Raw genomic sequence first — 10,969 nt, 5'->3', positions numbered from 1 at the left:
ATTTCTGTTTAAGAATGACTGCTAGAGCAAAAGGAAATAACGAAAATTACCATGTATCGTGAATATACTGAAAGTTCTTTTTGTAATTGCTCAAAGCTGATCTATGGCCAAAATTAAAATCATATGAGCATATCATACAGCTCAGTTCTTACTGTGTTTGCTGCTAATTCTGTTGAATAAGGCTTCAAATGCTTTCCAGAATGATGCGAGTTGCAAATAAATAGAAAAAAAAGTGTTATCCTGTGTTCCATTTACTTTATTTGTACATATCCATTTCAAAAAAAAGACGACTTTAAAAATACAGCTTTGCCCCAGAAATGGATTCTTATTGGCACAACCATCGAAGAGGAAAAAAATCATGCAAATTGAAACCAGGGTCTTTTGGTCATGACTGACTTGTACCAGTTTTCAACCTGTGGGTCGCGAACAATGAAAATACATCCTGCATATCAGATATTTACATTACGATTCATAACAGTAGCAAAATTACAGTTATGAAGTAGCAACCGAAATAATTTTATGGTTGGGGGTCACCACAACATGAGGAACTGTATTAAAGGGTCGCGGCATTAGGAAGGTTGAGAACCACTGGTAGAGGAAGGTGCATTTATTCCAGTAGACTGCATGAGAAGCTCTGATTCTGGCAACGATAACACAACAGAGAACCCAAACTTCACTGGTTTGATGCGAGGAAACAATTTTACATTTGGGTATGATAAGGCTTGCAAACCCCTCAAAAAGGCCATTATGAAACAAATATAGCATCGAGATCTGTTAAACGTGTGCTGACATGCCCCTCCCACCCACATCAGTTTTATTACTGTTACTGTAATTCTTGTTTGGCAACAGTATTTAGTAAATAGGTGATCATTTAAAATCAAAACTGTAAGTTGACATTAGTCCGGTGGATGCAATAATAAACCACCTCACGCTTTTAAATTACGTTTAGTCATTGGTATTGATGTATAATTGCCAAAATGCACCAGCAGGTATAGGAGAGGCCATTTTCCTCCAGTTAGTGCTCTTAGCCACTATGACAGTATTCCAAGTAGCCAGTTTCATAAAAATGAGTAGAGACATGTTATTGGTGACTAGTCTGGGTTTAGCGGTCTTGGAAAAATTGTACAGTTTCATATTTTTTATGTTTTTCAAATTGAATCAGATTTGTAATAATTGGCATGTCAACCTAATCTCTCTGGCTCTGAGCTACAGTTACCAGAGGAAGATGCCCCAGCTTGCAAGCCCCTCCCTCTCCCCCCTCAAATTCAGGGACTTCATCAGGCAACTTGGGGGGAGGAAGATACAGTGGGGAATTGAGGGGTGCTAACTCCCTATTTGATGAGAGGAGAACCAAATGATCAGACTCTAACAAGTCCTGAGGGCACAACTGACAGACTGGCACTGCACTGCTGTCCATTAACTCTGCTCGGAGGTACAGCCTGTCTGATAGGAAGGTGTGCGAGCTGTGAGTGGACGGCTGTCTGGATCACAAAGAGGCTGGGTGATAACAAATACACCATGCATGGTTTCCAGACGCCTCCGATGGGCCAAGCTGGGGAGCAAACAGCAATGTCGGGATTGGAAGGGGACACAAGTTTAACCTGAAACGTAATTAAGGTATAGATAGACCTTTTAATATATTTCTCTGTCTTCACTCTCCTTAACATACATGCATTTTGTCTTCAGAAAATAGAGTCAATAGCTGTGCAGAGTTGAAGAAAAACTTCCTCTGGTGTTCCCTCCGCATTTATCTATATTTAAAAGGAAAAAAGAGAAAGTTAGTCTTCAGGAACATTTGTAAGTAGGACCATTTTTGATGATAAAGTTTTGCCTGCTTATAACTTGCTGTGCGAAATTTTAAAACATAAGACACCAAAAAACAAAAAAGTGAGCAGCTCAGCCCTCGCTGGGTAGCTCAGTTGGTTAGTGTCCTTCCCATACATCAAGGTTATGGGTTTGATCCCTGGGCAGGGCACATAAGAATCAATGAATGTGTAAGCAAGTGGAACAACAGATCAATGTCTCTGTCTCAAATCAATAAAATAAAAGCGAGTAATTAAAAAACTAGGTGCCTACATTAAAACAGCAATGTGATATCCCTCCACACCTATTAAAACAGCCAAAATACAAAGATCTGACAGTCCCAAATGCTGGTGAGGATGTGGAGCAACAGGAGCATCCATTCTTTGCTGACGGGCGCACAGAATGATAGCCACTTAAGAAGGCAGGTGGGCACGTTCTTACAAAATTAAACTCTTACTCTGATCCAGGAATTGCACTCCTTGGCATTTACCCAAAGGAGCTGGAAACACGCCCACACAACCTGCGTACGGATGTTTATAAGAGCTTTCTTCATAATTGCCAAAGCTTGGATGCAACCAAGATGCCCTGCATTAGTTGGACAAGCATCCAGACAAGAGAATATTATTTAGTGCCCAAAAGAAATGAGATTATTAAGCCATGGAATTAAATGCTGGCTGAAAGAAGCCAATCTGCAAAGGCTACACACTAAAGGACATTCTGGGAAAAGGAAAACCATGGAGACAGTAAAAAGATCAGGTGTGTGTGTGAGACGGGGGTGGGTGGTGGTGGAAAGAATGGGTTTAACAGGATTTTTATGGTAGTAAAACCTCTCTTGCAATGGTGGACACCTGTCATACATTTGTCAAGACCCACAGAAGCTGGACTTTCTGTGATTATGATAGGTTGATGTTCAAACAAATGTACAACTCTTATGGGAGATGTTGATGTGGGAGAGGTTGTGCGTGTTTGGAGACGGGTATATGAAAACTCGATGCTCAGTTTTGCTGTGAACCTAAAACTGCTCTAAAAAATAAAGTCTATTTAAAACAACAGCAACAAAAACTAGTACCCTGTTGAGGTCAGGTATTATGTAGGGTCATGGAAAGACTTTGCAGTTAGTTAAATCGAGACTTGTGCGTGTCCTGGAGCAGGGTGGGTAGGAATAGGGCAGAGGTGAGGGCCCCGCAGCAAAATGATGGGGAGGGCTGTAAGCCCAAAGCTGGGACCTACAGCAGGGAGTCGGCAAGAAGGCACACTATCCCTTCCTCTCTCAAAAGTTCCTAACATGCCAAACACAGAGATTTGTCCCATCACATATGTAGCATCCATGGAAAGTAGAGGCTTGGGTATCCATGTAAGACTCATGGGAAGGGAGGAGGAGGTAGCAAGCTTGCTTAATGCAACTTTTTGGGGCTTCATCTCCAGAGGTTCCCATTTGGTAGGTGTGGGCTGGGTCTTCTAAATGGCACATTTAACAAGTTCTGCAGCTGATACTGATGTGGGTCATCTTGGACCACTCTTTGAGAAACAATGATTTTTTAAAACTCTGGTCTAGCTTGTTTGGGCAAACTAGCTTCTATTTCACAACACTAGGGACTTCACTGATTCCAGTGGTAGCATGAGTTCTCAAAACAAAACAGTGGGCTATCCCTGAAAATAGATACAACAAATGTTTATAGAATCACTGTTTGTAACAGCCCCAGACTGGAAAAATTGCAAAAGTCCATTGGCAGTGGATGGATACATGCGTTGCGGCATAAACTCCTGCTTTAACGCGGGCAGCAGGAGGGAGAGGAGGCAGCCCGAGGAATGGAAAGGAGGCAGTCACAGACCTGGTGCCTGGATTCGGTGGGGCCTGACGGAGAAAGACTCAGAGGGACACCCGAGTTTCTGGCTTGAGCACCAGGTGGTTCTGCTAAACGAGAGGCATACAGGAGAAGCAGCAAGTGCCAGGGGAACAGACGAGCGGTTGAGTTTTAGACAAGTGAAGGTGCCCGAGGAAACCAGGTAGCGATGTCCTAAATATATTTGATGTGAAGTCTTAGCTCTCTTTGTAAAAAAATGTTCCATCTTTATAAAGTTAAAAAAAAAGTGTGTGGCATAGTCATATAGTGCAATACTACGGAAATGAGAAAACATGTGAAAACAGCTACATGTAAAAACATGGATTAAATCAGGCAAAGCTGCGGGAAAGAAGCAAGTGTCCAAAGCAGAGGCATGCTGTGTGGTTCGATTTACGTTACGTTAAAAACAGGCAAAGCTAGGTTACGTTGGTGAGGGGTCTAGACTTCGGTGGTAAAATAATCGAGAGCAAGGACATGGTTATCAGGAAGGCCAGGCTTGTGATGACTTTTTGGGAAGAGGACGGAGATGTGATCAGGAGGCACGAGGGGAGCTCCGGGACTCTATCTCACGACCTCGGTGGTGACTACAGGTGCCCATTTATTATTCTTCAGACAGTACATAGTACTTGTATGCATTCCCGTAACTATGATCTTTCTCACAATAAGGAAAAAATTAAAATTGAAGCTTAAAAATATTTGCATCTCCCTGTCCCCCATACATACGTCATTCTCCATCCTTATGGGAAAATCAAAGACCCGTCAGCAACTTGTCTCCCTGGCAAGTGGCTCTACATCTGGGGCAGGGACTTAGCCGTTGCCACGTGTTCCCCTCTCAGCGCCTTGCCTTTCCCTTGCCTTTCAACCCACAAACCTTTCCTCGGTGCGGACATTGGATCCTGTGCTGGAGATCAGCGAGCTGAGTCAGACCCTACAGTCCTGCTCTCCAGGAGCTCACAGCTCCAGGGCAGCGACGGGAACAGGGATTGACAACAGGATGACTACAGGCCAGGAGCTGCAGATACAGAAGCGCCTGACGCCACGTCCGCCCTCACCGCTGCCCTTGTTTGCCAGCCGCTTTCTTCCCTCCCTCCCTCTTGGAGCCCCTTTCCTGACCCACAGTCTGGACTTGATGTAAGGATTTGGGATTCTCTCCTATAAACACCGAGCAAGTTGGTTTCAGACACAAGCGCTAATAGCACAACCCCTGAAGGCTGCACCTTGTTATTTCCTGAGGGCTGGGAGGCGGAGGCTTTGAGCGGGACCATTTCCTCCTATTTCCACCCAAAACCCAAGCACTCCTTTGGCGTTGTGGCTTCCTTAGGGGAGTTATTTATTTAATTAAAGAAAGGAAGCTTCTCGTGGCCACTCAGCCAGTCTCGCGCTGTGGTGTGGGCCTCTGTGGAGCCCATGCGCACGAGGAGGTTGAAAGACGAAATCAAATAATTGGGCTCTGGGACCCTCAGCCCCAGGAAGCACAGTGCCGAGACTATAATTCTAGAGGCAGTGAGGCCACTTAAACTATCGGAAGGGTGTGTGTGGGGTTAGGGGGGTTAGGAGGGAGGTCTGAAATGGATTTTTATGAAGCAAAAGAGCCCAGCTGAACCGGGTGGGACCAAGATCTTCTGCTCCGCTCCAGATTCTTCCCCCGGTTCGCCGCAGGTCACCTGGACAGTCCCTGAGTCAGTGGGAGAGTATTTGAGAACAACATCTGGCTTTTCTATTTTCATATATAACTGTGACTCTGAGGAAATGGGAGAAACCAACTTACTGAGTGCTTTCTAAGCTCCAGGAACTATTCTCATTGCTTACATTAGCTCATTTAAAACAGCCAACTCGGTGCTACCGTTGAACACCCTTAAGCACAGCACACAGGTAAGAATGCTGCAGAGCCGAAAACGGTTCGGCTCAGTGGATAGAGCGTTGGCCCGCGGACTGAAAGGTCCCAGGTTCGATTCCGGTCAAGGGCATGTACCTAGGTTGCGGGCACATCCCCAGTGGGAGATGTGCAGGAGGCAGCTGATCAATGTTTCTCTCTCATCGATGTTTCTAACTATCTCCCTCCCTTCCTCTCTGTAAAAAATCAATAAAATATATTTAAAAAAATGCTGTGGAATTGGCATATGGATTGTTCTGTGTGGAGGGGGCTTAAAACTTGAAAACAAGGTGCTTTTCAACAGACAGTAAGGTTTTGCCCCAGGATCAGTGCTTACGGTGTTCATTTACAGCAACCCTCTGTCCCCAGGGGCGGGAAGTCAGTCTCTTCCTGTCCCTTGCCCCCAAAGCTCTCCCGTTCTGAATCAGCAACGGCAGAAGGTGAGGTTTTCATGTACTGAACGGAAAACTAGGTAAGTGGCTTTGCTTCTGACTTCTGCCTGAGAGTGGATATAAAACCCTGCAGTCAGTGAGGTCCTGGTCGGTCTGCAAAAAGATTTTTTAAAAAATAGCTAAAAGCAAATGAGCAGGAAATAAGATTACATTTCTGAGCTTCACTCGATTTCCGAGGAGGAGCTGTCGGGAGCCCAGGCTGAATCAGAAAGCAGTCACACCGCTTTGGGAGTTGCATGTTCTGTCTCTCTTCCTCTTTAGTTCCATGAATTTGAAACCAAAGGACAGGTGGCTGGTTCACACACGGCCCAGATCTGGTGTTTTCCCTGAATCTCCCCGCACTGTTCAAAACGCTGCTTGAGTTTTAGTTTTGCTTTTCACGTGCTGGCGGGCGCCGTGGGGCCTGTGGAGCAAGCTGAGCTGTCACAGAGTGTTTACCGTGGTCGGGGCGCCTCCCTCTTCCTCTCCTCATCTTGTCCCCATTAAAGCAGAGCCTCACGCCACAGGGGCCCTCACTATTCGGCACCTGGACACCCACCGCGGACAATCCGAAGCTGCATGTTTTTAAAAGTTAGGGTTACGTGAAGCCTGCTCCTGGGCCCTCACCATTTCCCATACCCGGTCAGTCTACTATTCCAACCATAAATTTTATGAAATACAAATACAATCCTAGTATTTCTGGTGAAAAATTAGCATCTTAATTGAGATCTATTTAAGTACCAAATTTTGAAGACATATAAAAAATGTAAAAATATTTCAATGATTTTTATATTGATAACATGTTGAAAGGATAATACTTAGAATATATTCGGTTAAATAAAATGCACTGTGAAATCACTTTCATTTGTTTCTTTTTTACTTTTTTTTTTTTTTTTTGCTGTTGCTTATGTGACCACTAAAAATTTGTAAATATCTATGTGGCCCACATTACATTTCTATGCTGCTTCGGAAAATTTACTGCATGGAAGAGGAATGAATGAATGAATGGGTGGATGGATGGATTCAAGGCCCTTCCCGGTCTTGCCTCAGCCATGCCTTTTGGTCTGTCTGCCTCCACTTTAGTTCATCTGCTGGCACCCCATCTCGTGCTCACATTATTGGGCTCTTTTCCGTGTCAGTCAGCGCCTTCGTCCCCACTGCATCTGTTACGAACTCGCACTCATCCTTTAGGACCCAGCTCAAATAAATAAATTACTACATTTGCCACCTTACTGTGGGTGCAGTGCCCTGGGCCCCTCTTCCCCTTTGAATTCCCCACTGTAAGCACCAGGTCTCGGATGTTAGCGATGCCCCATACCTGTAGGAATATGCCAGGGACCTTGGGTGGAGCAGCACCAATTCTCTGCTGGCAGGATCCCTGGCAGCAGCTCCTGGAGAAGCTCCGAGATAAAGTGAAGCCCAGTAAAGGGATGGCCCTGACGTGGCACAACCCGCCATGTGAGGGAAGCACCCGCAGAGGGAGAAAATCAAGAGTGTGCACAGGAGAGGACAAAGGCCTGGCGTCCTCTTCTGCCTGCTGCTCTGGGAGGGTCCGGACAAGCCCTGAGCACAACTCATTTCCTCGGGACCACGGGGGTGCAGAGACTGCTGCACCGAATCCAAAGCTCATTGCAGGGATCTAGTGAAGGCTTGTCAGTCAGGAAGGGAGGGGTGGATAGGAGCGCATCGAGCAGAATCACAAAGAAGGAGTTTCATTAAGTCTCTCAAAGCAGATGGGAGATTTATGCATTTGCTCTACCCAGGGATCCTTTGGCCAGGTGTCGTGCTTTTCACCCTGACATGCTACATCTCAATTATTTTTTCCAAGAATAAATTCGTTCACTCCGGGGGATGGAGAGGACAGCTTCTTGTATGGGTTAAATTTTTTTCGGGCGGGCGGGCGACTATCCTGCCAGTTGAGCTGAGAGAGTTCCTACAGGGACCCTGAGGCAGTGTCTAGACGGGGCAGGGACCCAGGCCGCAGTGATTACTCCTGTTGGCCCTGAGGGCAGGGAGCGGGCGTGGAATGGAGAGAAGTCTGTCCTGACTGCAGAGGCACAGCAAAGCTGGCTTTAGGAGAGAGGGGGAGACGGCTGGAAACTCCCGGACCCACTCGTATCACACGCGCCTCCATCCCTGGGTTGATGTTGAAATACGTTCTAACCTGACTGTATGCTGATGGGCTAATAAGGACTTAAAGGATAAGGCAGCGGCTGTATAAATTCCGCTTTGCTTTTTTTACTACCTCTGTTTGCAGTTTCATTGCACTGTGTTTTGGCTTGCTTGTGGTCAACGGGGTGTCAGCTGATGAATTCATAACTGGGCACACGGAGGCCTGAGGGAGGTGCTGGGGGGGCTCTCTCTGGGCTGGCCACGTGGGGCTCTCCTTCCTCCCCACGTCTCCCTGAACCACTGCTTTGTCCCACTTGTACCTGGAACGGCATCCATCAGCCTCACCTAGATTTCAGAAAACTCCTTCAATGATCCAAGTGCCCACAGGGATGGTGAACCGCACTGTTTGGGGCTCAGTAAACCAATGGGACAGGGAGGAAGTGCTAACAATAAAAGGGCGTCACGGAACAAGACACAAACTGTTGCTTAGAATCCAGGGCAAGTTGAAGCTGTTGCAAGAAGACAGGACAGAAGCCCAGAGGCCAGAAAGCAGAAGGGACAGAGGCGCTCCCCTTCTCCACCAGGAAACAAATCTGAGCCTCCCCCTGCTTCCCCAGCCCGCTGGAGCTGCTGGCGAACCCCACAGCCACCTGCAAACAGTTCCCACCTCCCTGGGCCCACACTCCACCCTCCCTGTCTCTAAGCAAGCGGGGGTGGGGCGGGGGGAGGAAGCTTTAAAAAAAAATCTCTGCAGCTACATTGGTGGAGGACAGCCGGGGCGGAGACGAGGACTCCAGAGCAGCCTCCTCCCGAGGGCCTCTGGGGTCCTGAGGGCTGGAGCCCCTCTGCTCTGGAGTCAGGGCAGGGGCGGCTTTAAGAACTGTATTTGCGAAGCGGATCATATATGTTACCTCAGCACAGACCCAGCTGCAAGCATCTCCAAAATGCAGGGAAAGCTGCAGAGATGAACCACACGGAACTGGAAACTTCCTTTCTGCCCCCCTTAGATATTTCTAAGGATCCCAGAGACCCTAGCTGAGAACTCGGTTAGCCGCGCACCCTCAAGCCTGGCATTGGTGAGTGTGTAGAATTTAGGTTGGGATAATGCCAAAGAGCACACGGATATTCTGACCCTGGAAGTGGCTGAACTCTGAGTTCTTTAGGGATTTTCTCATCTATCTAAATCTTCAAAATGGGAGAAATTCCCTTGTGTCTGAATAATTTCTGTGTGTGTTCCAGGCTCACAAAGTGTGGAGATTACTAATCTTGACCAGGCCTTTGCAACCTGAATTCTTAAGCCCCTGCTCTTCCATCATGCACTTTGGGTTTGCTTGTTTTCAAAGACCCAGATCTTTGTTTTAATGGCAGCCAGAGGTTGCACCAAGCACAGCAGAGAGGTTTCAATGTGCACACCAGGTCCTATTGGGGTAGCCGCCTGGAGAGCTTGCTAAGACCATCTGAGGCCACACCTCGGCCTTGCAGGGAAGAGTGCGATGATGGATTAGCAATGTCTGCCACAGACACGGAAGCTGGGCATTGTGACTCTCATGCCACATGCTCCACATCGCTGAGTTACAGCAAGGAACACCTTTCAGACCTCTACACCCAGGGCTAAGTCCTTAGATGCTGGAAAATGGACCACTAACTGGTTTAGAAAATGAGAATTCAGTATCAAACATTCCCCGCCACCCCCAAGGAATCGATAATGCAGCTGCTTCCGAGACAGGCTTGTTCTGTGCAAGTTGACGTCTCCCTCGGACTTACTGTGAATAGCAGAAAGTGCATGTTCACGCCCCTCTTCTGCCCTGGGGCCTCAGGATGTTGTTCCTGGCATACTGTTCCAGCCTCCCAGTGGTCTCCTAGCCTTACCTTCTTGGGATCTGTTCTCTACAAGGCGATGGAGTGAGCTTTCTAAATGAAAACCCTGACTATGTCCGTTCCCATCACCCACAGGACAGTGAGTCACTCCTACATAAGGTTCATCTGGATCTGGTCCTTGCTTGCCTGCCCAGCCCTCTTGTTCCTCTTTTCCTTGGCACTTTACATCACAGTCCAGCTGAGTTCCTGTCTCTCCTGACTTTTTTCACTGGGGGATCCTTCCATGTGGGGTGCCCTGATCCCCTCACATCTTACCCACCTTGAGGATCAAGTTAGTTGACCTTCCTCAATGCCTTTCCTTTCCCCTTAGAATGGGTTAAAGGGGCCTTAGAAATCCCTCAGTTCTTACTTTGACCCCGTACTGTGGTCACAGGTTTGTCTATATCCCCTACTAACACTCAGCTCTAGAGGCAAGAACCACGCCTTATTACCTGTATCCAAACCACTAGGGCAATGGATGCCCTTGGGAGGTGCTTGATGCCTGTTTATGTTTGTGAAATGAGTGAATGATGGGGGTTGTGTAGTTTCCCCAAATTCATGAAATTAATGGTGAATTAGCATGGCTTATTGTTCATTAAGTGACACGACTCATTTTCCCCACAGTATCTTCACTGTTTCACCTAATTACCTACTCTTCTGGCCCCATATAATGCTTCCTTCAATAACAGTTATTGCAAAAAAAATTGAGGCAAAGGAGACAAGTGCCAATTATGAACTGTAAAAATCCAGAAATTCAAAGTCATTGGATCGTAGATCTAGAAGAGACCTTTTTCCTGTTTAGCCAAGGTCTAGAAGGCAGAATTTATGCCTCATCCATGCCTCCCTCCCTCCCTCCCTTCATTCCCCTTTCCCTCTCTATGTTTTCAGCAATAGGCACCTATGAAAATTGCATGGCCAGATTTCATGGTCCATGCGATGACAAATATTTAATTTTGATTGATACAAATGTGAAGAGAGTAAGGGACCCATATTTGGGTCCAACTTGTGCAACTGTATGCAGCTCCAATTCCCAGATCCCTGAACCAAAA

At 46.8% G+C, this 10,969-nt stretch overlaps 1 protein-coding gene across 1 annotated transcript in view; it reads right to left on the bottom strand.

Annotated features, from left to right (window-relative positions):
- Window positions 1-835: 835 nt before the first annotated feature.
- Window positions 836-10,969, bottom strand: part of AK5 (adenylate kinase 5) — a 207,756-nt gene continuing 197,622 nt past the window's right edge. Inside the window, exon 13 of the mRNA XM_006774690.2 lies at window positions 836-1,751. Within this exon, the coding sequence (XP_006774753.1) occupies window positions 1,683-1,751 (69 nt within the window). The 3' untranslated portion in view covers window positions 836-1,682. The remainder of the gene's footprint in view (window positions 1,752-10,969) is intronic.

This window comes from Myotis davidii, unplaced genomic scaffold (assembly GCF_000327345.1).
Source record: "Myotis davidii unplaced genomic scaffold, ASM32734v1 scaffold248, whole genome shotgun sequence".
In the NCBI taxonomy this organism is placed as follows: Eukaryota; Metazoa; Chordata; class Mammalia; order Chiroptera; family Vespertilionidae; genus Myotis; species Myotis davidii.
The sequence above is the reverse complement of the archived record's forward strand: the minus strand, read 5'-3'. Positions and strand labels throughout refer to the sequence as shown.